General features: G+C 40.3%; 3 protein-coding genes and 1 long non-coding RNA gene across 12 annotated transcripts in view; 3 read left to right on the forward strand and 1 right to left on the reverse strand.

Moving 5' to 3' along the window:
- The first annotated feature begins 2,617 nt into the window (after positions 1 to 2,617).
- On the forward strand, positions 2,618 to 8,574 carry sbk3 (SH3 domain binding kinase family, member 3). The gene is made up of 4 exons (XM_037075020.1): positions 2,618 to 2,905; positions 5,430 to 5,577; positions 6,076 to 6,278; positions 7,804 to 8,574. The coding sequence occupies exons 1-4, from the start codon at positions 2,900 to 2,902 to the stop codon at positions 8,572 to 8,574; spliced, it is 1,128 nt and encodes a 375-aa protein (XP_036930915.1). The 5' UTR covers positions 2,618 to 2,899.
- A 7,651-nt stretch (positions 8,575 to 16,225) lies between these two features.
- mfap5 (microfibril associated protein 5) lies at positions 16,226 to 20,406 on the forward strand. Its single transcript, XM_037075096.1, has 7 exons — positions 16,226 to 16,300; positions 17,267 to 17,343; positions 17,455 to 17,487; positions 17,610 to 17,645; positions 17,770 to 17,857; positions 19,718 to 19,791; positions 19,883 to 20,406. The coding sequence occupies exons 2-7, from the start codon at positions 17,301 to 17,303 to the stop codon at positions 19,993 to 19,995; spliced, it is 387 nt and encodes a 128-aa protein (XP_036930991.1). The 5' UTR covers positions 16,226 to 16,300; positions 17,267 to 17,300; the 3' UTR covers positions 19,996 to 20,406.
- A 598-nt stretch (positions 20,407 to 21,004) lies between these two features.
- On the reverse strand, positions 21,005 to 27,146 carry LOC119006377 (adaptin ear-binding coat-associated protein 1-like). Of its 4 annotated transcripts, none has more exons than XM_037075061.1 (8): positions 26,790 to 26,881; positions 26,253 to 26,359; positions 25,917 to 26,017; positions 25,544 to 25,648; positions 25,277 to 25,358; positions 25,064 to 25,172; positions 24,678 to 24,825; positions 21,005 to 22,692 (listed from the first exon to the last, which is right to left on the reverse strand). In XM_037075061.1, exons 3-8 carry the CDS (start codon positions 25,972 to 25,974, stop codon positions 22,583 to 22,585), a joined length of 612 nt encoding a protein of 203 aa, XP_036930956.1. In that variant the 5' UTR covers positions 25,975 to 26,017; positions 26,253 to 26,359; positions 26,790 to 26,881; the 3' UTR covers positions 21,005 to 22,582. The 4 variants fall into 4 exon arrangements, with proteins under 4 accessions (XP_036930956.1, XP_036930954.1, XP_036930952.1 ...); XM_037075059.1 differs by lacking the exon at positions 26,790 to 26,881 and adding an exon at positions 26,486 to 26,767; XM_037075057.1 differs by lacking the exons at positions 26,253 to 26,359; positions 26,790 to 26,881 and adding an exon at positions 26,967 to 27,146.
- LOC119006405 overlaps positions 26,290 to 27,223 on the forward strand; it is a 49,401-nt gene continuing 48,467 nt past the window's right edge. For 4 of the 6 annotated variants that reach the window (XR_005070760.1, XR_005070762.1, XR_005070763.1 and 1 more), the window contains exon 1: positions 26,966 to 27,105. This is a non-coding gene — a long non-coding RNA (uncharacterized LOC119006405). Of the gene's footprint in view, positions 26,387 to 26,965; positions 27,106 to 27,223 lie in introns of those variants that run through there. The other 2 variants (XR_005070765.1, XR_005070764.1) reach the window with 2 other exon arrangements.

Below are 27,223 nucleotides of genomic sequence, written 5' to 3' on the forward strand. Positions count from 1 at the left end.
TTGTGCAATACCGTCTGTGCATCAGCTCCCACGAATCCACGTTCATGTGGTGTTTGAGTGTGTAAAGCAGAACTCTTCAACAGCTTCCTTAAAAGAGACAGATCAGTACATTCCCTGTGTCTGACATGCAAAGCAAAGCATTTAAATATGTTTAAACATTACACTTGTGAATGTGTTTACTAGTTTTCAGCACTGAAAAAAGAAACATCACAACGCACCTCTTTAATTATAGAAGTAGGTGGTCAGTTTGATTCTGGTGCACTCAGTCAGTGCTTGGCAACATACACAACTAATAAAAGGGCCAATTAGCCTGTTTAAAAAAAACGAACGATCAAAGGGCCTGAAAGAGGTCGTTAAAGGGCAGCACTGGGCCCTCAGGCCGCCGGATGAGGATGTCTGGTGTGCATTGTCTGTCTATGCTTTTCATGTGTGTGTTTTATGCAGATGTGTGACTCAAATCATTTGGTCCAAGTCTCAAGTCATTTTATGTTTGGGCAAGTCAAGCTGAAATGAGCTGAGTCTTTAGTTCAGGGAAGTCTAGACCCATGTCAAGTCAGCTCTGCAAACCGTACCACATGCTTACCTGCACTATGCAGTCATTATAAAGAGAAAAAAAATGAGGTAATAGTACCTGTTTAGTAATTATACTATCAGCAAATTCATCTAACCATATAAAAAAGTGTTTTTTTGTGATTTATATATTTCCTCTGTGACATAATATGATAATAATTCATGATATTCAGTGAAAAAAATGTAATCAAACAAAAATAGCTAAGTCGACTGTATACCAGTAAGGGAGTGTAACTAGGTACATTTACTCAAGTACTGTAATTAAAGTACAATTTTGAAGTATTTGAACCTTACTTGGGTATTTCTATTTTCTGCAAGTTATACCTCCACTACATTTTCAGGACAAATACTGTTCTTTTTACAACAACTTTATATTTGATTACTTCAGTTATTAGTTACTTTTCGGATTACAACTATTTAACGTATTTTATTCATTATCAAAAAAACTAAAACAACCACTGATTCAGATCATCAGAAAAAGGTTGAATATCAGATCTAATAATTGGGCAATAATCGGTCAACCTGGCCAAAACAAAGCAAATTACAAGTATATTTAACATGCATGTAAATATTAACTTGGGCTTTTGATACCTAAAGTACATTTGATATCAGATACTTTAAGACTATTAATATTTGTATTTGTGACTTTCACTTCTATAAAAATAACATTTTGTGAAGTGATATCTTTACTTTTACTCAAGTATGACTTCTGGGTACTGTATACAACACTGCTGATTACCGGCCAAGCTGATTATCTGATCCAATATTGAGCAATTTTCTAATTGTTTGAATCAATTGCCAATAAATAAATGAATTTGAAAATGATGCAACATGCGATCTGGAAAGTACCAAGTAACTAAATGTATCAAATAAATACAGGGAGTAATACTTTCCTTGGAATTTGAGTGGATGTTATGTCAAACATCCCATCACTGTGTATTTGTGAATGGATCCGACTCTCTCTTGGCTTCAACTTGGTGAAAGTGATGAAAATTGTGTTTTGGTGGTGGGCGTCGTCACAGCAGGGGCCACAGGGCCCCTATGGTGCAGCACAAACATGGAAGCTCATATTGGTCATCGGTTTATGGCCGCCTGCATGACCAGCGCGGTGTTAGTAACCTGAGCCAGGACCATGCCGTTGTGATAGCAGCCAGTGTTTGTGTTATATAACGAATGGCCATCGAGCCGGCGGCTATAATGGTCCTGTAGTATGAAGTCCAGAGGGAAATCTATATGAGTGGACAGAAAGAAGAGGAGGGTGTCGAGGCCGTAGGAGATGGAGAAGCTGTAGTTAAGTGGGAAACATGGCTGGCACGTAGACAGCAAAGTACAGAATGAAGGTGTTTTGCAAGGCAAAGATTCAGCTGTTAGACATGTCAGTGTGTGATGATAGGCTATAATATGCACTTGGAGAGGGATAAAGGTGGGATGGGCTTTATGTGGAGAGAGAGGGAGATTAGGTGGAAAGTTTGTCTGATGATAAAATAAGAAAACCTTGAAGATGATTTCAAGAGGATGCTCATGAGGGAATGAAATGGATTTGATATGATTCAAACAGAGAAATGAAGGGCGACAGGGGAAGAAAGGACAAGTGATATTGGTCAATAAAAGGGTCAGGTGGCATTTTCAACTGTACCCCGTAATCCAAGTAAGATTCAGGGATCAGGGGTACAGCTTGTTGGACTATTCCAATCATTCCAGCATACCTGTTGATTGAACGAGGAATCCCACTCTGCGGGGGGAATTCACTGACTCAGACTGGCTGAGAAGGTGAGAAACAGAGAGAGAGACATGGAAAGAAGAAGGGGGAGCAGAGCGGAAAGTGAGTGACAGCTGAGGAGAGGAGAGGCGGGAGAGAGATGGGCTAATGTGGTGGGGCTGACTGACAGGTTGGAAACGGTGGGATATTAACACTGCTGTGTAGTGGACGAGAGGGAGGAAGGGAGGGGGTGCAGGGTGGGAGGGAGAGGGAGGTTTGACATGCCTTGTAGCTGGTTCACGCGTAGTTGCCAGCATAACAGACAACAGGAGGAGAGAGAGAGTGTTGGCACAAGAGTAGGAAAAGAGAGGGGGAGAGTTCAGAGTGTGTCTCCTGGGGAGAAGCACGCAGTTAATATCCAGGTCTCCAGTAAACGTCCATGAGACTGCTCTATTAATCTGCTGGGCTACTGCGCAGAACCAGAAATATCAGCCTCAGTTCCAGTTAAATTATCAGTCTAGCCGAGCACAGAACAGCAGTTAGAATCAGCAGCTTGTCAGGAGTCAGAAGTCTTTAGATGCTGAAAAGAGTCAAGACAAAGTGAGCAGAGATCAACCAACTGAACAGAACATGACAGTAAGTATTGCATCAGCAGCGACACTAAAATGACACGTCATTATCATCATATTGTGCTGCAAAAGCAACCAAAAGCATACATGCAAGTATTTCCTCTGTGCCTGTGCAATGTGTTTTTGCAACTGTGCTATATACGATGAGATGACATGCAGGCGTGGCTCAAATGCATTGCTGGCTTTTTTATTGCAAAGTGACTCGGAGGCTGCAAATGTTCGATTGACAACTTCATCAAGAGGATTTTCAGCTTGTAATGTTGAGCACCTGTGCCCGACTTCAAATTTGTTAATGATGTTAGCTCGCGGAGAGCCTTCATTAAAATCTCAGATCCACTTGTCGCTTTATGCCAACTAATAAGCTAATGGGAGGGGGGTTAAATTAGTAATCGCTTCAGTTTACAAGGATGCAGCAAGAATGGTGACGCTTCTGGTGCTGGAAATGTTTTAGATGCATCTGACATGAGACTATAAATCAACTGTGACCTGGATAAAACTCAGTTTAGTGTTATGACAAATGTAGTCAATTATGTAAATTTATTGCTGGTGTGAATGGAATGAAGAGCAGCCAGAGAATGTAATAACGTGATAACTCAAACATGTGTTAACAGCTCTGTGAGCGGAGGAATTTAACACTTGGACGAGTAGACAAATGCACATAGACAATATATATATCTTTCAATTCAATGTGCCTACAAGTTAACTGGATTGGATGGATTATATAGAGGTGTCATGTTTCCAACAGTATTTGCATTTGGATTCTGCAAATAACGCATTGTTCAATCAGCCTGTGACTTCTCTCAGTGTCTAGAGAGTTGTTGTTCTGGAACTTTAAATTGGAGCCAATAGAGCAGCATCAGTCTCATTGATCATGAGGCAGCCCATTATTAGCTCTATTCTAAATTGAGCTGTCTTGGTTGCATCTGTGCCAAGCTGGACCCTCAGACTGGTGGAAACCTGCAGACTTATTTTTGGCTGTACATCAGCAACTCATAACTGAGATCCATCCATTTCTTAACCTGCTGACATGGCATATCTCCAGTGTCACATGGCACCATTTGATCCTTTATCACCCTCAGAGATTTATCATAATGAGGCTTTTTAAGACAAATATCAATATTAGTGCAATAACCAGCAGAAATGTCCCATTTCTTTGCATTAATGTAACAGGTGTAATCAGAATTTAGATCTGTTGAGCACTAAGCTCAGTTACGCAACATATGGAAGGTCAAAAGGAAAAAAAAACATCACACTCGCTACGATCTCTTTATCTCCTGCGTTAAGCTGTGTGCTGTAACCGTTCACAGCCTTCCTAATTGGCTGGGGCATGTGTCAGGGCTGACTTCATGAGCAACAGTGAGTGACATCGGAAACTGAACGACAGCGCCATATGTTCGGATCGTCATGATAAGATCACGCTGATGTCTCAAGTTCGTCTCATTTATGGGACGATGGAGATCAAGCCAGATCTGCAGAAAGGGAACACTGTACAATTTGTTCTACTGATTTCTGACAGATGCATGCTGGGATAGGAAGGGTTGCATAGTGACAGGTTACATGTAAACGAGATAATGTATCCAGATTACATTAATCAACTATAGTCATATAATCAATCATCTATTTTTACAAACAAGTAATCAGATTAACAATTTTTGCTTGATTGCATGTTTCAAAAAAACATTTACTAAGTTACTCCTCTCAGATTGCCATGGGTAGTTTTGTTAAAAGTGACTTAAACTGCATTGTTTTTGTCTCAATTTTCACAACGACAGTGGACAAGGACTTAATTTACAGCAAAAATGGAAAATGAATCCTTTAAGTGCTCCTGTATTACAAGCAAAAGCAAAGTCCTTCATATGGCATTTGATTAAAAAAAAACAAAAATAAAGATAGCAAAACAAAAAGCAACCAGCATGTTCAAGAATAAACACAGTACATCATGTACGGCACACAGTCATTTGTGGCAGTATTGCTTTTTGAAGGGTAAGATAATTTCACCAACTAGCTATCTATCTATCTAAAATACATTTGGGGCTGCATTCATTTAAGCATAAGGCGCATTTTTTAAATTTGATGTGATACAGAAGTAATCCAAAAGTACTCTCTCTAGATTACACTTTTTCTAATCCCATTTTAGATTAGTAATAACAAGACTTGTTATGTCATTTTTATACAGTGAGTATCTAAATCAGCCCCAACCCCTGGGGGTAGAATATGTTATTTTTGAGCGGAGTGTACACGTAAAGAAACTTTCAGTATATAAACACAACCCCATGAGAGCAGCTCCGATATACGAGATTTAAGTTGCGAGGTCCTTTTTAAAGCAGCAGGTTCAGGTAACGAGTCAGCATGTCCGACCTCAGATTCAAACTTCATTCTGTGAAGTTGCCTATCACTGACATCAACACATGCCGATCAAGTTGTGGATCTCCTATCACTTTACGCAACTGAACTAATCATCATCTGTGGGCATCGTGCAATGACACTGAATATGGATTTCTGTATGTGCGTATGTGCGTGTGTGTGAACAGGCTCCAGCAGCTCAGGAACTTGATGAACGATGTTTCCTGTCGGCACAGTCCATGCCCAGTCTGAAGGTATCCGAGCACTTCCAGGTGGTTAAGCTCCTGGGGGAGGGATCCTATGGAAAGGTCATGCTAGCTGTGCACAGAAAGAGAGGTGAGCGGAGGACTCATAGTGAAAGGTCATGTTGGTCTGAGACTGTTACATCTCACTTTGTGTGTTCAGATTCCCTACCGTTGATATATTTAATAAACTCCTCCTGCCTCATCTTTAATGGGTGAGATGGCATCTCTCCACTGAGGCGTATTCATCCCAGGCTCTGGTTTCCTTCTCATGAGGAAACTACACATGTTGTGTGGGATGAAGCGCTGCATTAATGTGAGGACAGATCTATCTTTTAGAAGGCATCTGTTGTCATTTGCACTTCTGTTGGTGTAATGAAGTGCTTTGGTACATTCTCTGAGATAGAGTTGCCACAACTGGGGTGTAGCTGTGTAACAGAGTCACCCCAAAGGGGAAGTTATATATGCTCATAGTGTCAATGATGAGCAACACTCGCATTCCACTGATGATGACAGCTTTGTGACAGTGTCTGACTAAAGCCTATTAGTGCTGTAGTATTCAACATATGTTGCCTTGCTTCATGCCTTCCAGGAACACCTATGGCTCTGAAGTTCTTCCCTCGTCAGTCGACCTCGCTCACCTCCTTCCTGCGTGAATACAATCTCTCCCTTTCTTACTGCACACATCCCTCTCTGACACGGGCCCTCGGCATCTTCTTCTCCACACCCACCTATTATGTTTTCGCCCAGCAAGCTGGTCTATACGGTGACCTCTACAGTGTGATAGTGTCAGAGGTCAGTTTTGGCTCTTAATCCCCTGCATGGTATGCCAAGCCTAACATACTTTTACTTGTTAAATGAAAATACAGGGTACAGTTTCGTGCGGTTTTACAGGGATGTTAGGTTGGGTTGCAACCCTGTCTTCTCAAAATTAGATTTATATCCTACTAATTTGTAACAGAGAACCAGTTCCACCCAGTTTATGAGGAAATGTTTCCAATTGATGTATCTTGCAAGTTGCAAAATGTCTATGCCCAGCATCTCTGCACAGTCTTTTCTGTCCACGTATTTAATTGGTACTTCTTACAATATCCACAGTGCAATATGCTCTTGTGACAACACAATTGTGATAAAACTTGCTTATTGTTAACAGGTCGTTGCCCTGGTTCTGTGAGTCACCAATAACTTAAATGTCCGATGAGTAGGATTCAGGGATTGAAATGGAGTATAATAATTCTAACTATGTTTTCATGGTGTGTAATTTAATAATCATCAGGTTTTTATTGCCTTAGAATGATATATTTTATATTACGGGGAGTTATAATGGATCCCATCCTACACTGCCTGAGATTAGTTGGCTTGTTGGTCACATTCTCCTTGCTTGACTCAAACTGTTGCTTCACCCCAACATTTTGGCAATGTCTGCTTTTCTTGCATTTTCAATACTGCTGTCTATGAGCTGTAGTTTTGCAGGTAAATGCAACTACCTATTCTGCTGCTCCTTTGGGGTCACTCGCTCAACATTGCAAAGGTGTATCTCTGGGGTTGTTAAATGGAGCGGACAGCCCTGTTGCTGGGCCACCACCAGGCCTGTCAGCGCTACCTAACAGCCCCAGAGACATTGCAGTTTCGACAGCCTAAGTGGTTGGTGTGTTTACTGGGGCAACTACAGCTCACAACTGCAGGGAGAGGCAAAGGGTGTTTTATTGGTTGCAATACAACCACACTGTTACTGGCTACTAAATCCAACACACAGGAGCTTTAAAGCAGGAGATGGAACCAGTTTTGCTTATGAAAATGTAATTGAAACCAGTCTTTCCCTAATTTGAAACAAGGTTCTTTTGTTGTTTTATTGGAAAAATCTGAGAACACAATCCAAACAAACAAAACAAATAAGAAGCATGTAAATGTAATTTCATAAAGAAAAGGGTGCAAATTGACCTGCGGGAAAGGAAAATCTGAATCAAATGCCCTGTGCAACACTTATCAAGCTTACAATTTAGTCTGTTATGTGATTTTCTTACAGGGATTTCATGGAAAATGTATCTGCTGACCACGTCCTTTTGAGACATGCTTGATAACAGCTCCCAGCTCACCCTCCTTTGTGTCTGTGTCACTGCCAGGAACATAATAGAGCCCTGATAAGAATAAGGGCACCCTGCTCTCACTGATTGTATTGAGAGTACATGAAGGAAAGCACAGGTTTCCAAGAGTCTGGTTTCCATGAGCGTCACCAAAATTGTTGGTGACGCTCTTGGAAACCAGACATGTTGTACAAAGTTAGAGTTATGTTTTCTAACGTTGAATCTCTCTGTTTCAGGTTGGGGTGGATGAAGAGTGTGTCCAAAGGGTGATGTCTCAGCTGAGCGGTGCTGTCACACATCTCCACTCTCTAGGCTTTGTTCACCGTGACATCAAACCTGAGAACATCTTTCTGTGTGACAGTTCATGCCGCTGGGTCAAACTGGGTGACTTCGGTCTCGCCCGGGCCATCGGCTCCACTGTTCGTGCTGTCTGGTACGAGTCGCCCTTCTGTACCCCGGAGGTGGAACCTGCCAAGGAGGCTGAGAAGGAGACGGAATGCGATGAGACTGAAGAGGAGGTGGAGGACATTTGGATAACAGTGGAGCCTTGTATAGACAGCTGGGCCCTCGGTGTACTCGTCTACTGCCTATTAACTGGCTGCTTCCCCTGGGAGGAGAGCACCCATGATGACCGTGGCTACCGTCGATACAAGGAGTGGTTTTACCGTGAGACTGAAAAGGAGGGAAAGATCAGGGATGGTGAGTGGATCAGTGAGGAGGACAGTTACATAATGATGAAGGAAAACCAAAGAGACAACCCTCCTCCCTCACAGTTTGAGGGCCTCAGCCCACTGGTGATGACTCTTTTCAAAGAGCTGCTCCACCCTGAGCCAAAACACAGAGGAAGCCCTGAGGAGATCCTGAGCTACCTGGGAGGGCCGTGGCTGACAGAGACGGAGGAGGAGGAGAAGAGGAAGGCAGAGGAGGCAGAGAAGGAGGCCAGAAAAATAAGACAGGGAGGAGGGGTAGCAGAGGAGTTGGTGAGGGAGGGAAGAGGGGAGAGATAATTTTTAAATTTTTAAAAAAAATTAATATTAAACATTAGACATCATGTTAAAATGTATTTTTGTGTATAATAATACAAACATATACTCTCCAAGGTGCTATATTTTCATATTTTTTTAAAAAAAAATATTGTTGCTAAAGTCAGCACTTCCATTGTATATATTCATGTGTGTGCATGTGTATATACGGTATGTTTATGTTTGTGTGTCTTAATAGAAAGAATCTGAAGATGATATATGAAAAACTTGATGATTGAAACTAATGTAGTACCTTTTAAAGTCTGTATCAGAATTGTTTTCTAAATAGAATAAACTCCTTGTACTTGTACCTTGAACTCCTAATAAAATAATGACTTAATACTAAGTCACACATACAATTGGAATTTTATTTAAACTGGCAACATTTTTTTTTTTTTTTGTAACTCAGTAACTCAGCTTTTAACAGCAAAGTGAGTCACATCATCACCAGCAATAAAGAATATAAATACACACACCTCATATCACAAGGATGTGTTTGACAGCATTATACTGAAAGGTATAAAATATGTCTGTCCTGATGGTAACTACCCATATTCACCTTACAGAGGGTGTGATACCTCACTGAGGATTGGCTGTAATTTTCCTGCCAGTGACATACTATGACCTGAAAGTGTTGATTGCACAATATAATGAATGTTAAATAATGACACCATCAGCATTTAGATTGATCCCAGTCAGCCTGGCACCATCTATAGACCAAATGAACAAATAAACGCTTGTTTTGTCCTGTGTTGTTGGTACTTGCTACTTTGAGGAAAACTGAAAGTTTTGCAACTGTTTTTTCTTTCTTTTTTTTGGAAACACCAGGGAGGGAAAGTTGTCTGTTTCCACTTTAAATGGTGCAACACAATAATACTTAAACACAACACAGCTTGCTCCTCATATGCAACTTAAATCTGTAGTTTAACCTCAGAAAACACTAACACACAAATTCTGCACTCCACTGTCGCCTCACTGTTGTTGTCTTTTAAAGCCTCCACCCAGCCTGACCTGATCTTCCTTGACAAAAATATCAGTGTGTCTGGTGCTGGACATGAAGAAGCAGGAGAAATTCATATCTCTTAAAACCGAAGAAAATCTTAATCAAATCAATTACCTTGAAATAAATGTAATAACAAATGTAATAAGGTTATGATAAACTTCACATGAAAATAAGACATTTTTAGTGGTATGCAGTATGTCCTGCTCCGACATGACCTACTTTGTTTTATTTTGTTCCAGGATGCAGCCCATAAACATTTATTACTGTTAAGAACTGCAACGTGAAAAGCCAGTGATCTCCTACCGATAATGTATCAACAAGCATAACATCATGCACAGCTATTTAAAAAAACATGATTACTTGTGTTTATTTTTTATTTATAAATAATCATTGGCACCTTATGCAACCTTAAAAGAGGTACCATCCTTGGCGTGGTGAAGCGACAGGTGCTGCAGAGCACAAGAAGCACATCTAAAATTGGACTGAACAATACAACCTGATAGTGACACGAGTGTGATCTTCTTCCAAGTGTGCAGGATGCAGACCCTGGCCCCAGCAGGAGAGATGTTTATTCACATTGGCATCAATCATTTAGTCATTTCAATCATTTTGCAACAAAAAATACCTTTTTCACTGCATTATACTCAATTTGGATGCATGGTTGATTGGTATGTTGACAGTTAAAGAAACCTCACGTGAAATCTGCACACATGGCAAGTTGACCTCTATATTGTTCAGTTGTCCTACATCTGTCACAGAGGACACTGACTGGTTGAAGAATCACCTGCATTCCTGTTGCAGTGCCCCCAAAAGAATGCTTTGGTATTGCTTATAGCCACTTTGCACGTTTGCCACTACCTCATCATGCTCTGATGGTCACAACTGTTTGTTTTTTTTGGTGGAGGGAATAATTCTATTCTATAATAATTCTATTCTTCAATAATAGAATAATAAAAATGCACCAATAAAATGAACTGTGAGTCACAGTAGAGGGTGTTGGTTTTACTTCATCTGCAATAAGTAAGTGTAAAAGTGCAATGCATCAAATTAAATCCTCAGTTTTACTTTTCACATTGCAGCATGCACAGTGTCTCAGTTTCGATTTGGAGTGGGTCCCTGTTGGTAGCCAACTGCTAATGTGCAGCATGGGTGTGTGTGTGTGTGTGTGTGTGTGTGTGTGTGTGTGTGTGTGTCACCCGGGCCTGTGCTAACCCCTTGCTAAAGGGCCACTCCAGATGGATTTATAAATAGACCCCCAACCCATCTATTTACACACCGTGCACATCATCACCTCGCTCTGACTATCTGCACTCCACAGCCCTCCAAACGCAAAAGTCAGGCTGTCTTGGCGCCTGCAGGCCTGTAACAGCACAATCTAATGGAACACTGTGACCCATCTTCACCTGTTAACTCCTTCGTCTCTGCTCTCATTTTATCTTTCGCTCATTACTTTTTCCTTGTGTTGCTCCTTGTCTTTCCCTTTCATCTTCTCCTGCTTCTGTGGTCACGTCTATTTTATTCAACTTTGGCGCCGGTCTCCCTTTCAATAACCCCCTCCTCTGAAACCCTTCTCTTCTTAGGTCACCAGTAACATGAACCAAGAACTACGTCTACATACGCGTCCTATAATAAAGTATGTTTACATTAAAACACTTGACAGCAACAGTAACGACTGTTTGGGTTGTACTGTTCTGGGAAACATAGGAACAAAGCTCATGTGACACTTGGGTGTGGAGTTAATGGAGGCCCAAAGCTTGACAAATGGAAACACATGGTGCGGACCACAGAGACAATAGAGTGCCAACACAAAGATGCTAATCGAGGTGCAAATCTGTCCGAGGTCCATGAGGACAGAAAGCAGGGCTGATGAAAACGAGAGAAACAGGGACAGCTAAACCTAAGAGCTGTTAATCCAGTGTTGGAAAGTAACAAAGTACATTTGCCACTACTTTATGCTTCCACTCTAGAACATTTTGGAGGCACACATTGTAATTTTTACCACACTGTCTTTATTTGATAATTTTAGTTACACATTTTTAATTGATTTAGTATTCATTTATTTATTTTTTAAAAAACCCTGATAAGCTAAACAATGCTGAATATCAGATCCAATAATCATTCAACCCATAGAATATAGTATATCATTTACTCTGACTTGTACTGTTGATACATAACTACATTTAATGTCAGATACTGCAAGACTACCTTTACAGATTACTGTCACTTTTACCAAGGTAATATTTTAGTGCAACACTGATAATACAACCACTTCAGGTAGCCACATTTCTCATAAAAAACAAACATAAATCTTATAAAACTGTTGCTTTGTTCTAAAATACTCTACCCAAATTATACAAGTAAAACTGACACAAGTTGACTGACAGAGAATTGATTGGCAACTACTATAATTTCAATTTAATATTTTCTTGCAAAACATTTCATGATCCTAGCTTCTCAAATATGAGGATTTGCTGGTGCTCCTTTTATAAGATATTTAATGATTGAGATTTATTTTCAACAGTTGGGAGGTCTGGACTGCTGGGTTGAACAATACAAGCATTGTGAAGTGTTCAATTTCTAGTGCATTTCTCACTATTATATGATATTTTAACAACCAATCAAAAAATCAATCACTGAGGGGATATAATACTCAGTATTAACCTAAAATGAACACATCACAAAATAGTTCAAAATCAGCTCCACCTTAACAACTAACACAGTAAAATCCAACTCCTGCATTACAATCTAATGATATAATTAAAAATCAGAGGATATATTTCTGCCTTGGCAATTTAAGTGCATTTTCTTAATTATACTTACATAATAATACTTAAAGGTGTTATTGTTAACATTCAGTCACTAAATGTGGCATTTCAGCCTCCTCCTTCCTTTGCATTCACGTTTCAACACTGCTGTTGTTCAAATTATCTGCACCCTCAAATGATAACCAGTTTGTGCACTAGCTAACATTTCTTATGCAGGCAAACATGAGCTATCATTACCAACACTACCCAGTAAGTAAGATTCTGACATTACGCCACCAGTATTGGATGAAGCTCACTTTGGCAAAAAAAAGTTTAAACATTGGGAAGATTGCATGCTGTCATATTCACGGTATCTTTAAAATGTACATTTCATATCCAGCATAAATTACCCTGTCCTCTGTCATCATAAGGAAGATTCATGGTTTTTATCACAAAAATTTATAGGTCGCATGGATGAATGATACAGAGACAGCCAGCTGGAAAATTAAATTATTTGTAACAGATACTTATATATCTGATTAAAGAAAAAAAAGTCACATGTCAAGATGATGATAGCTGCAAAATAGACACTGATATAAAAGCCAGATTGATAGACAGAGTGGAGCGAATAAAGAGCTCATTGGGTCAAATGTCTGAAATGTATCCCCACAGTGAAGTCCAACACTTGGGTCTTCATGGCCTAATCCACTTCCTCCCCCCTCACCTGGCTGCTTGTTTAGGTTCAGTAACTTGAATTGCTTAATCAGGACTGAGAGCAGTGACACTGGTCCATAAGAAGACCCATCAGTTATCAATTTTGCAAGTTGCAAGAAGATCTGAAGATCTAGTTTGAGCGTTCTGATGTTCAAAATACAGAGTTAATTTGCTGTGTGTTTGTATTCCTATCTTTGGGGGGACTACGTATAATTACCTTCTTAGTGAGGACACTTGTGCATTGTGGGGATATTTTGATTCTCACTACTTCACAGGACTGTTTGGACATTAAGACTTGGTTTTAAGGTTCAGGTTGGATGAAGTTTAAGCTTTCAGTAAAGACTGGGGTTGAAATTTAGTTTGGACGTTAAAGTAAGAGGTTTGGCCCCGCAAATGCACTGCACTTAATGTATGTGTGTGTCTGTGTGTTTTTTTTGCGTGGGAAACAGCCATACATGAAAAATGCATCAGCTGGTTGAAATTCAAGGGCAGAAATAGAGAAGCAGAGTGAGGGAAGAGTGTTGGGGTGAAAAGGAGGTCGGTGCAAGAGTATGAATTGCAGAGCTGGCACGCCTCGTGCATTGCCATCCAACTAATAAACAAGTTGCGAGATTATCATGTGTTTACTATGGGGCATGTTTGCCTTCACTATTCTGCGTTGCTTTCTCACTCCCCCACCACCTGGCTCCTTTACTCAACTCTTTTTCTTTCCTTCGTTTTCCTCATCTCTGCCCCTCTCAGCATTACTTTCCCCTCATGGTGGAGCAGCGTGGGCAGAATGGCAGGTTGATGTGTTCAAAGGATTGATAGTCGCTCTTGGCTCCTCTCCTCCTCTCTTTTGCGTACGCTGTCCTCCATCTGTCAAGCTGTCATCAGGCTCGCCCAGTCGACCTTGTTAGGGCCACCCCACAGACGCTCACCATGGAGTCCCTGTAGCCCCAATATGTCAAGGGGATGATAAGTGTCTCCCTTTTGAACTGACTAGGCCCAACCATGGGGTGAGAGCCAGTGAGAGTTTTGTCGTGTGTGACTTCAGGGGTATGTGTAGCAATATTTATATTAGTCAAGTGCATGGGAGCCAATGTAGAGTCAGATTTCCCTCCCAATGCAGCTGTAATGGCCCCAATGAGAAGCATCTTTTAAACACAAAGAGCCTCTGAGACAAGGGGTCCGGAGCTATGGCCTTGACAGACACTTTCATCTTTGCACAGATGACCTCTTGGGTTATTCCAAGGATACCTTATGTAAACTGAGAAAGAAACAATGAAATTGTAGGTTATAGATAACACATATCTGACAATGCCATCTGTCTACAAAATGTATTCAGTTCTCTTATATTTCAATAGTTGAAGTTCATCAATACATTAAATTGTGCAATCTTTAATGTTGTCCTTAAAGTAATTGTGTTGTGCGATTTGTAGTCCTTTGAGACTAGAAATTGTCTTAAGTGTCATCAAAGGAGAGCAGATTAAGCTGCTGACAGAGTTATAAGTACCTGGGGCTTATCATGGATCACAAACTTTCTTAGGATCCACATTGTGATGCTTTTCTACATGGTGATGTTTTCTAATTAGGTCAGCTGAGCTAGTATGTTCTTAGAAGATGTAAAGTTATACCTTAATGTTGTGCTTATTTCACAAACATGATATTGAAGGTGTCACCTGATGATGTACAATACTGCTAAATATCACACAATTATAATGGAGTCTTCAGAGGCAGTCAGACATGGTCCCCTCAAATACAATTTATTTTCAATTTATGCAGAAACAAGCCATCTTTAAGGGGAATAAGGTCTCTCAAACACAATTTGACAAAGGCAGTTCCTTAGAAGTACCGCAGTATAAAGCTGTGTTGTTCTATGAGGACAGTTTGTTCATTTAGTTTATACAGTCATGAAAATCATAAAGTGAAGATTTTCCTCTTTTATCTCCTCTAAACTTTCTTCCTCAAAACTACATAGTGCACTTTTAATTTGACAGCTTTAGCAGCTAGTTACTTTGCAGATGCCATGCTGCATCATAGCTAATCTTTTGAATTAATCGACTTTATTCACAGTTAAATAATTATAATTATAATGATAATAAAAACACGCATACATACAACACACATAAATACGTGAAAATATGTACAGAATTTAATTTAATTTGACACCTGAGTACATTTAATAAAAGACACTTTAAGACTTTTACTAAACTACTATTTGTATTTGTGACTTTTCCCTTTACCAAAGTAATATTTTAATACAATATCTTTACTTTTGCTTTTTACAACACTGTTTAAGAATTAATCATCAACATTTTGCATTTTCTCATCTCACTCATTTTCTCATCACTTCAGCACTAAATCAAACAAATCAACAATGGTTGCCATGGAGAATACAAATCACACAATTTCACAATGAACAATAGATGACTTGGGCAGGTGAACATTAACATTAAATACAGGACTGAAGAGATTACCTGGGTCAGGTTGGTGGTCATCTTCTGTTTAACTTGTTACATTATCAAGAAATCAAAGAAAGGTCATAACTTTTCTGTACTGACTCCTGCATTACAGTCTGTAGAAGACGCCAAAGACGATATTCTGTGTGCACAGCGCCTCCTGCTGATTAAAATAAGTAGAGCAAAAGTCAAAAGAGAGGCCCACTGAGGTCTGATAATTCTGTTTGTGTGTCTTTCATTTGCTCCATGAGTTCATTTTCTCCATTAAGACAAGAAATCCAAACAGAATCCAGAACAAACTCCACTCGAGGCTCAGAAAAATCTGGATGCTCTTACATAAAGTATACTCAGACAAGCCTGCATCCCTGATCTTATTGTTGTAAATAAACATGACAGTGTTACCATGACGTGTTTGCATGTGAAGAAAAGTGCCTTTACAAATTTAATGAAACCTTTTTGATTAACAAGAGCTACAGTCCTACTTTTCGTGAATGATAATAACAGTTTGAATGTTTGGCTTTGTGTGGTGATGAGATACTGAGCCACTAAGATACTGGACCTATAAACCTGTGTACAATGTCTGCCGTTTAGAACCAACAAAAAGAACTACATCAGATTTTAACTGGATGCTAATTGTATTTTTCCAGATTGGGTCAGGAAAAAAAAGTGAAAAGCGAGAAATCTATGATGGTTAGGAGGATAGGGGCAGGAGGAGGAGGAGGAAGAGGAGGGAAGAGAGGAAAGGAGGGGAAAGGGGAGAAGACAAAAGATTCATAAAACTAAAGCAGTGGTGGACGACAGCAAAAGTTGTAAGTACAAGTTAATTATGCTTCTTTTTTCGCCTTATCTTAAGACAAACTGCAGGAAATACACAGAGGAGCGCTGTACATGCACGATATCTCACATCCAAAGATATTAATGAAAGGATAATCCTGTTGATTAGATGTAACCATGAAATGTGAAGACTGAATGTTTGGCTGATTGACCGATTCACTTCAGATTTGATATTTTATCACTTTAAGTCATGCGTGGCTGCACAGAGTTCAGGAAGTGAAGCGGGTAAAAACAGATCAGCAGAGGCATGCAGCGAGTTAAACCAGGACAATCCACAGTTTTCAGTTCAGTAATTGAGAATGTATGACTCTGGGATTATCGGAGCAGAAAAGACACAAAACTGCGATGGTCGTAAGAGGCTGGTGATGACCGTACAGTTGGAAAGCAGCGATATGTTCTATGAAAAGAAAGCTGTAAAAGAATGTGCGACTGTAACAGAGGAGGGGTGGAGGGGTGCTCAAATAGGGCACAGAAAAAACACATTCTTTTGAGAGAACTCACATCTTGGACTCCAAAGTTACACTGACACATCACGAGAGGAATGATGCAGGGCGGGAGAGGAGAGAGGGAGGGAGAAAAAAAGCGAGAGAAGGAGTGAGAGAAAGGAGAAAAACACATTTTGACAGGTAGAAAGTGTCATTTTTGAACTTTAATAGTTCCTCCACTGCTACTTTATGTAGTTGTTTACAAGCAGAGAATTTACTGCAGAACAGATTATTCCACTGCAAAATGACATCAGGCGTTCTTCAAGAAACATATCCAAAACAGCCTCTGTGGAGCAAAACTTTGGGGAAAACATTACAGTGACCTGGAACTTTGGGATCATTTATATGCAGTGAGATTAAAGGAAACATAAACAGCACGAAAATCTTGAGCGAGGATATTGAACAGTTCCACTCTGTGAAATCACCCTGACTCTTTTCCTCTTCGGTTTCCTCCAGCTCGTAAAGCTTTTACCTCTTACAAGTTGAAGGAATGGGCGGCCTTCCAGTGGTCCTGCTCCTCTGCAGTTTCCACGGTACTGCTGCCAAACAGCACACACAAATCATCCTGTTTAATTATGCTTGAGTCGCTGTGTGTTTGTTTTTATGCTGCGAAACACTCCCCTCATGTGGTTTCTGTTCCACAGCACTCACAGCTGTAGCCCAAACCCAGCAGGCTGGTAATGCTCTTCTCCTCATAAGTCACACTTGAGATCAGGACGAGACATCTGTCCGTCTGTGAGTCACTGCTCTGGTTAAGATGTGCTCCCAGTCTGATCCTGTTTTCTCTCCTTGTTTTTAGAGGAAACCGAGGCACCTGGAGGAACCTTGCCAGCCAGTGAGTGACAGCAGATTGGAGATGACCTTTGAGCTGCCTCTCAGGAGGCCTTTTGAACTGCTGGCTCATCCTGTCATTGCGACTGATGCTATTTCAATATGACCTGTATCTTCTGTCTCTGCAGACTGTAGGGAGGAGATGTATCCTTGCACCAGGATGTACTCGGTTCACAGGCCCATCAAGAAATGTATTGGTGCTCTTTGTCTCTACAGGTGATCTGCATTTTACCTGCAGAATAACATACATGATATGGCAATATAGCATCCCTTGTCTACAACATGAGAGGCGCGCAGATGTGGTTTGACCAAATTGTTCCCAGCAACTTGAGCATGCATCTCTCAACAGACATCAGATTTTCATGCAAATGTTTCTGAACTCAGATCGGAGCACACAAATATGTAACTTCATGTTTTAGTGAGAGTGAGAAGAACGAAAACAAATGCAGAAATGCAGAAATCTGTCATGTGAAACAACCAAAACTGGTCTAACTTTAGTTAAAAAAAATTTTAAAAAAAGGGCGGTGTTCATATAAGAAACTGATTCAGGGCATTTAGGTCAAAGCTTATTAGCAGTACAGGCTAAATGTCTCACATATAAATGTTCTCATTATGGGTTAAGGTATCAGTATAGCCGCATTGAAAAAATAATTCTACCTAAAATAGTGACTTTAAAGGATTTCAATATTTACAATATTAATGAGGTAATAATAAAACACATATAAACAAAATAAAACAGTATGAAGTTGTGTTCAATTTATTCAGTCATGAAAACAAAGAGAGTTTGTTCATTTAGTTTGTTTAGATATTAAAAAACAATCAATGTGGATCTTTCTCTTCTGTTTAAAATGTCCTGCCCAAAACTACATGGTGCTCCTTTAAGTATTTCAATGACACGTACATTTTCCTTCTAATTTTAAATTATTAATGTAAACAATCACATTTAAAGCAACACCATGTAACATTTAATGTTATTTTGGAGAAAGATGAGAGGTTGTTAAGGCTCAATCCAATTGTCAAATACCAACACTTGGGGTTAACGGTTCGTGACCAATGCAAAATACCTGATTAGGTATTTGGTTTTGATTGGTATTTTACAATCTGGGCATGAGAGTGATGTACACCACCACTCGCCCAACGTTACCTTGGGTCGACTAGTAGTAGTGGTTACTGATGATGGATAGATGGACTGATGGATGGACAGCCGATGGAGAGGCAGACGGACGGAAAGAGAGTCATCAATCAACTATGTTGCTGGAGAAACTTACATAGTGTTGCTTTAATACAAGGTTTTTTTTTGTCATGTTGATTCAAGTTGTATAACTTAAATAACTGAGTGTGTTTTTGACTACAGGAAATAAATTGAGCCATTTAAATGCATTACTTTAATGTATAATAGTTTATTAATAGTAATAATAAATACAAAAAAATGTTTCTGTAGGAGTTCCTCTTTACTTGATATGTATACATATTACTTTAAACAATAATTATATAAACACGCAATATTGCATCAATTTAGTTCAGTCAGACTTAAGAGTATTTCATTTACACATACAGACTCAACATAACAGACAAACTTTGCATTAAACTTAAATTGATGTAATAAAATTAGATAGAAAATGTACATGTAATTAAAATACTGCAAGTCACTGTTATAAGTATAATTATTGTGTGTGTGTCTGTGTTTTAATATTATAAATCTATACATTTAAAGTCATAAAATGATTATTACTGGTGCAGAAATCTCTAAGTGAAGATTTCATGTTGTAGTCTTTCAGGTGAAACTAATTTTCTCTACTTTATTTACTGTTTTTATCCTGATTTAATCCAAAGAATTCATTCAAAACGGATGATATTTTTGTATCAACATAGAAGAGTAAAGGCATTTGCAGGGATAACCCTAACCCTAACCCAGAGATAATAGAAATACTTTGAGTACAAGGACTTCATTGAGACATTTCACTGATAGTAAGATCATTTCATGTTTTTGTTACTCTAGTTGCATCCTGTCACATCAGTTAAAACTGTATCCCGGCAGCTCTTCTACAATACTCATCATGCTATGCTGTATTTCAGCCTTCCTCGTGTCTACGTGATCAACAATGAGATCTGTATGAGGACAGTCTGCCAGCAGGATGAGTATCTGAAAGGTGACACACTCTAAAACTCTACAACAAACATGATGTTGCCACTACGTGATCCTGCATTAACAGAGATATCCTTGTCTTTCGCACATAACAGCTGAACTGTGCAGAGAGCTGTCCGGGTGGCCCAGACGTGTTAAGAGGACATCTGATAGGAAACGCTGTCGCAATCGCCGTAGCAACCCCAAAACCTGGGCAAACAAAGCCTGATGGGGGCCCCAGGATGGCGATGTGACCACCAGTGGGGATGGAGCCCCTTAGCGTCGCCACAAAAACAGCCCATAACACCATAAATCCACCAGTCAACACCTGGGGGTCTCTTTGTTTCTCTTTAACACATGCGCACAAGTGTGCTGACTCATATCTATGTTCACGTATTCGTCTTTTGTGTGTGTATTTTGAAAGTGTGCTCATTTCATCTGTGTATTGTTGGACACAGATCATGTCTTTCATGGTTTACGACCCATTTAAGGTACTGTAGTAATGGGCCTATAGCAGCACTGAGTCATTTCATTGTACAAAGAAAGACCCACTTTGTTGTGGATTGTAAGGTACCCATTGACAATCCAGTATTATGTGCACTATTGTATCCAACTAAATAAAGCTACATGTGTTCATGTGTTACTTGTTCTTTTTTAGTGATGCACTGATTACAATTTTGACAGCAGATGCACACATTGGTAGGCTCATAATAAACCTTTTACTATTAAAGAGGCCTAACTCTCCTCTCCCTCACACATGTTTCAAATCAATTGCTGTTACTCTGCAGAGCATTAAAAATATATATAACCATAAATATAAAAATAACATTCAACTGAAAATGAATTGCTGTTTGTGCTACTTTATCTATCTCTTTCGGTGTTAAGTTAGTTAGTTAAGTATTTACGCAGTTTTTACTTGTATCCAGGACTCTGGTAAAAAAAGAGAAAGGAAGGATACCTTATCTAATGCACTGCAGTTAAAAATTTTAAAATTCAGCATTTATAACTCTCGACTACTATGTTTTACTTTCCCAAAACAAAGTGAGACAGTAAATGACTCCAAAACGCAGGACAGACTTTAACAGTGAGCTGAAATGAAGGGAGTGGAAATAAATCAGGTAAATCTGGAGGGGGTGGGCGGCATGTGTGTACGCTGTCCGACACAGACTCAGACATATCTCACACATAGCTGTTCATGCCAAAAAATCTAATAATGATAATAATAATAATACAACAAATGAAAGTTACAGTCATTGAGTGAAATCTTTATGTGTTTCTTTGCATATTCACTTCCATATACATTTCCATACACATATACAGTTTGAATAACAAGTAACATTTGGGAGAGATGCATATAATTTAAACAAACACTGACAAACATCGGTAGGGCTTTACACTCACACAACCTCTGTGTGTTCCAATCAACATCCACCTTGTGACAGTCATCTGTCACCACGCACGTGCATCAGATACCAGTGCACCATAATCCATCTCTCGGCATGTAACAATATCACAACAAAACACTGCATCAAACACAGACTAGCTTGGTCCCACACTGCGTTCGTCTGCATCAGAATACCGTTTATAACATCACATCTTAACATGGAATTTAAGTTCACAGTTAAAACTTTTTTTTAAATTTGTACAGTACGACATGCTGCGGTTGAGGTCACCTTCTCATAAAGAATTACGGAGATGAAGCTCTCCACAGAAACACAGACCTATTCATTGAGCAGCAGAGAGGTCACGACCTAAATGAGTCACCAGTCACAGCTTTAACAGCTGTGCTGAGTAGAGATGACATAACATGGACTAAATCATCTCGGTTTCCCTTTGAGGCAAAGATAAAAGCACTTGATGCCTCCCTTTCTTTTAGTAACACCCAAACGCATCCAACATTCCTACTTCCCCCATCTCTTTGTACTGATCTACAGTTAAAACAGTGCGAGCAGTGCCCAGGACCCATCCCCAGTGAAATATGCGTTCAACAGCTGCAGCTCAATTTGACATCTCTCTTAAAATGGCGCTGTAAAGCCTCAAGAGCCCGCTAGAGAGTGCTAGAGAGCAGAACTAGCCTGCAAATCAGCTACAGCTTAATACGCCTTTTTCAAGTAAAATCATTTTGTGGTAAACTTCTCTAAAACCTAAGTCTAAAATTTGAACAATCCCTGCGTTAAATGCAGAATTTATGCATTACTAACTCTATAGACAGACCAGACTGCCAGTCAGTGCATATAGTCAGTCCCACTGCGGGGGACTTGGAGGAATATAAGCTACAGTACATACAGGTGACAACACCAGTGACAATAATTACAAACTACAGACAATATATACATTTAAAATAAATATTCTCTGTACATAAAATTCATTAATTCATTATATCTTTCTAGATTTCATCATCAGAAGTTTCTGATTATGTCTCCCTTGATCATAATTATGTAGAATCTACGATAGAAATAAGCAAATAAAACACTGAGAGGAAAAGAAAAGGGGCAAAGGCAGAATTTTAGTAAACTAGAGAGAGTGGATACACAAAGGGAGAAGAAAGAAGACCCCCAACAAGGATAGGGAGATAAAGTTGTTGGGGTAAAGTTTGAAATCTCTCTAATTAAGACTGGACTTTGAGGTCTGGATGTATCTCTGTCTTAATACAAAAAGCAATGAGGAACGGAACTAAAGTAAAACAAACTGGTACGGGGGGTTATCCCGCTTGGCAGGGAGACATACAGGACCCCATGATGGGGAAAACAATGTTGCAAAAGTGCTGCATAAATTTACAGAGAGACAGGAGGGAGAAAAACAAACTGAATCTCTCCTCACTTCGATACAGAGTCGAAGTCTCCCCACAGGTCAGAGCCGGCTGTGGTGGTGGGGTTGGACGGAGCTGCTGAGTTGAAGTTACTGGAGTCAAAGTCTAGCAAAACACCTGGGGATTAAAAGGATACAACTGAAACATAATGCACCACTGAATAAGGAACACAACATAGATTTCTAATTTGATATATTTAATTTGTTATAAATCAAAATCAATGTACTGTAAATTCTTCTCATGAATAGGAAGAAAATCTCATTTTTACTTGTTATGAAGTGTAAAGATGCATGTATTCAGCTAGAGGGTTGTTCCACTCAAATTAACTTTGCTTCCACTTACACTGGTGGCATCAATGGTGGCCGTGCACATACTTTCAGTATTACAGTCTATACTCAGGTTTTGAGACAGCAACCTCTGAAACTTCAGCGACCACACAACACAATGGAGGTGAAAGCATATGTGCTGCTTAAAGTGCTGAACACATTACATCTGAAACTCAGAATCATTCAGTCTCCCGTTTATTCTGGATTATCCACACATCTCTGTTATTTCTTGGGTACTAGTTATTTGGAAGAGAGAAGTTTCAGTGGAAACTTTTCACAGCGGTAATGATGTTTTGAACACCACGTAGAACTACATTGTATTCAAATGGTTGCCGACATCTCAAGAGACAAACCTCAGTGCATGAAACCGAAACCATGTGCATTTCTTAGTTTTGTGATATATATCGATCTTCAGTGGGCCAGAGAAAAGTGGGACCACAATAATCTTTAAAGGGAAATTCCTGTTTTTTACAACTGTCTACCTCATAGTTCTAGCTTGTATTCCTGTAGGTCAGCATAACACTGCACTCACCACTATGATTGTAAAGACGGTGGATACAAGTGCTCCACTGGAAACACCTTTACAACAGACCCCAGTGGGGCCAAAGAAATACAAGCTTTCAACAACAAAATTATTTTCCTCTGCTTTATATTGACCATTTAATGAACTCTATATTGTATGAAGGTCACACCTTACGTCCCACTATAAATGACACTGGAGCAATGATCTAGAACGAACTGCAGGTTGAACATGGAAGTAAAGATGCAACAGAGTGGCTTATTGAGGTAATGACCTGGATTTGACAGTTGAGCAAAGGCTGGGCTGAGCTGTTTCCAGCAGAGCACTCAAGTGAGCCATTTTAACTACAGCTGCAACAATTAGTTGATTAACTGATTAGTTAACTAAAAGAAACTATTTCAGTCATTTTTGAAGAGAAATCTCAAACATTTAGGGTTCCAGCTTCTTAAATGCGAGGTTTCGCCACTTTTCTATGTCATTTATGATGGTAAATGAAAAGTCTTTGGGTTTTGGACTGTAGATTGGATATAGAATCAATCTGAAGATGGCACGCTGGGCTCTGGGACATGAAAATCATCAGCAGATTAATCGATAATGAAATAATAGTTGGTCACGGCCCTTTCACTTGTCTTTACAGAACCAGTGGTGAGTACAGTGCAGTGCTAACTAATATGTACGCTGGATAACAGAGCTAACATTTGTCTCCAGACTTTGTTTTTTCCTGATCATGAAGAAGACATCTTGTGTTTTTAAGATACAGAGTATTTACAAAACAATATTTTCATTATTTTGATCAATGTTATGTAACATTGACATACATATAACTTGATCATGATATAGCAAGTTATTGTCCGTAATCGTTTATCCCTTTAAATGGGGTCGCGCGGTGTTGCTGCTGGAGCCAATCCCAGCCTTGTCTCAGGGCGAGGGCAGGGTACTCCCTGGACAAGTCGCCAACTCATTGCAGGGCCCTCACTGATGAGCAATGTGGGGTTCAGTATCTCGTTCAAGGACACTTCGACATGCAGCTCAGCCCTGCCTGGAGCCAGGATTTGAACCAATGACCTTCTGATCACCAGTCGACCTGCTCTATCCGCTGAGCTACAGCCACCCCCATAGCAAGTTATATAATTGCTTTTTCGTTTTCACTGAATATTTATTTTGTCAATTTATTTCGATAAAACAAGACATGAAACAACCTGTAATAGGTTCATGTCCTCTCCACATTGCTGTACTTGAGCGTTACAATCACCTACCAGTGTCACTTCCTCCTGCAGGTGGTTGTGTGTTATGATTGGTAGATCTGGCTGAAGGAGGTGGGGCTAACTTGCCCCCAGGAGGAGGTGGAAGAAGCCCAAAGCCTCCTGAACTTTGGGGACGAGACCTGTCCTTCTTTTTTGATTGCTGGAAAAGGTACAATAAGAGAAAAGTAAGTGTGTGTGTGTATTAACAAGAGTGTGTTGTTGCTTGTCAATAATGGGTTTCAGACTTTAAGAAGTTTTAAACCCTCTGATGAATTAATTCTTAACTGTCGCTTTGAATGATTTCGTTTTTTAAAATACTGGTATATATTTCTTGGTTCAATTGTTAAAACAGCTTTTAAATCTACAAAAACATTAGATTTGATTGAAAATAAAGTTACCCCAATATTTAGAGTAATGGTCTGTCCTTCTTTGAAGCCCAGGTCCAATTTAGGAGTAAGATCTGGAGCCTGTGCCTGCTTCTTAAGTTCATCTTCCTGTTTCACCCACCTGGAGGGGACAAGATGAGATGCAAAAGGATTATTAAACTCGTATAAATAAATTCACTCCTTAATTAGTTATAATTCATGACACACTATGAAGCAGCTGCATACTTGAAGTGATCCTGGAGCGCAACATTGAAGTCAAAGGCGTCGCCTCGGTCTCCAAAGCCAATGCCTATGAACGCACTGCGGCCTGTGAGAGAAATGAACACGACAAGCAAGGGGTAGAGTTCAGTACACACAAAAACATTCTAAATTGTCTATCACAATAATCGACAACAGTCTTGCAAGATTTAGCCCTAAAAAAATAGCGGTGTATCTCAGCCCTGTTGTGAGAACATTTACAACATATTGATGGCTTAGCAGCAGTTTGCACACCGTTGTCATCCTGGATACGGAGCACAAAGTAACGGCTTGAGTCACTAACAGTTTCCACTGCGATGCCAGGGAACTCATCCACTGGTGCTTGGGCGAACAGCTCCCCTGTAGGTTAGAACAAAAGACGGATGTTAGATGAATTCTGGTATGTATTTAGGATCAAAAACAGACCAGAATACAACAAGAACACAAAGATATGAACAGATATGAACAGATATGAACAGATATGAATGGCTTGCTTGGACATGGACTGGGTCACCTTGGAATAAATTAGTCCCAGAGCAGGGGGTCGGCGAAACAGGAGACTACACAGTGAAATGATTTACAACAGCGGCACTAAACATCAGCACTGTCCCGTCTGCTCATCTCTCACCAGAGGCTTTGTCTTCCAATTTCACGTAGACCACTTTGCCGCGAGCCGTCAGGCGCATGCGTCCCGTCCAGTCAGGAGCATCCAGCTTCCAGTCGGCAGCCCTGGGACACAAACACACAGACGGGCCGGTCAGGGAGACACAGTGTGATGTAGGTGAAGTGAGAAGGGAGAGGAGATAGGAAAGGAGATTTTGTGTGTGTGTGTGTTATCGTTATGATTCATCACACACTCCAGCTTGTCTTTTTTTCTCTATGTGAGCCGAACGTGACTAAGACATCAGACTAGCACTTCGACCGAGACCTAAGGCTGAAATATTACATCATCACCCTTACTCACTGTACATATGGTCACTGGTTAACCAATCATGTGTCTCATGGGACTCGGGCCTGTGCTACTGTTTGGTCGGTGTGATGTCCACTCAGATGCAGCTGGAGCAGGTCAGGCTGGAGCAGCAGCCAATGAAAGATGGGGTAAACAATTCAATGTCAACCTTCTTGGCAGCACAGCAGCTCTTTAAAGCATATACAGAGGGGACACTGTATTTCATGTTGTCAGCAAAGAGCGCCAACCTCACTGAAGTGTCCTTGAGCAACACATCTTTACAACTCCAGTGATGATGTTCTGATATACTTAGAAAGGTCAGACAAGCAAAAGGAGCATCTCTAGTGCAAAACAGAGTGTTATTACTGAGCTAGCTGCCGTAAAAATACAACCACATGGACTTTACAGCGATGTTAGCATTATTGATCGCCTGTCGTGCCACTGAATGATGGCATACGTAGCGTTACAAACACAGGAGCGACACAAATATGACTGAACCCTCTCCCCGCAGGTACAAACACCAACTATGAGTTGCGTATATTCCCTCATGACCTTGTAAATACACAACAGAGACGACCAGCAGACACAGTACGGCCGTCGTTACTTGAGGCTGCGTGATTAACGGATGAGCTCGGTAGGTAGGTCGCCGAGGCAACGCGGCTCCTAACGGCTGCAGCTCGCGGATGCTGGGACAGAAAGCTCGCCGCGAGGCCGCCGCACCCCCCTCACCTGATAGCCCGGTTGGATGCCCTCGGTGGGATTCGGTAGACGTTGACTTCAGGTTTGACACAGAGGACCGACTCGTACTCGGACTGACCCTCGGTCGCCATCTTGACTTGTACTCAGTCGGTGCACGCCGGTGGTGACGGTGAGTGTTGTGTCCGCGCGGCGTTAACGGCGACGTCACCGTAATAGACGGTGTATGTGCGCACACACTGGCGACCCCGTTCCACTGGAACGATGTCGGCTATGCCGTTAAAGGGGCA

Source organism: Acanthopagrus latus, chromosome 17 (assembly GCF_904848185.1).
Source record: "Acanthopagrus latus isolate v.2019 chromosome 17, fAcaLat1.1, whole genome shotgun sequence".
NCBI lineage: Eukaryota > Metazoa > Chordata > Actinopteri > Spariformes > Sparidae > Acanthopagrus > Acanthopagrus latus.

What these genes read in the sequence shown, in the direction of transcription:
- sbk3 (XM_037075020.1), top strand. An exon ending in AGCTGTGCACAGAAAGAGAG is followed by an intron (nt 5,578 to 6,075) that starts GTGAGCGGAGGA and finishes CATGCCTTCCAG; the next exon opens with GAACACCTATGGCTCTGAAG. An exon ending in ACAGTGTGATAGTGTCAGAG is followed by an intron (nt 6,279 to 7,803) that starts GTCAGTTTTGGC and finishes TCTCTGTTTCAG; the next exon opens with GTTGGGGTGGATGAAGAGTG.
- mfap5 (XM_037075096.1), top strand. Translation starts at nt 17,301, where the DNA reads ATGGGCGGCCTTCCAGTGGTCCTGCTCCTCTGCAGTTTCCACG. An exon ending in GGTGCTCTTTGTCTCTACAG is followed by an intron (nt 17,858 to 19,717) that starts GTGATCTGCATT and finishes GCTGTATTTCAG; the next exon opens with CCTTCCTCGTGTCTACGTGA. An exon ending in GCAGGATGAGTATCTGAAAG is followed by an intron (nt 19,792 to 19,882) that starts GTGACACACTCT and finishes CGCACATAACAG; the next exon opens with CTGAACTGTGCAGAGAGCTG.
- LOC119006377 (XM_037075057.1), bottom strand. Translation starts at nt 27,067, where the DNA reads ATGGCGACCGAGGGTCAGTCCGAGTACGAGTCGGTCCTCTGTGTCAAA. An exon ending in GCGCTCCAGGATCACTTCAA is followed by an intron (nt 25,173 to 25,276) that starts GTATGCAGCTGC and finishes TGTCCCCTCCAG; the next exon opens with GTGGGTGAAACAGGAAGATG. An exon ending in CCATTACTCTAAATATTGGG is followed by an intron (nt 24,826 to 25,063) that starts GTAACTTTATTT and finishes TACCTTTTCCAG; the next exon opens with CAATCAAAAAAGAAGGACAG.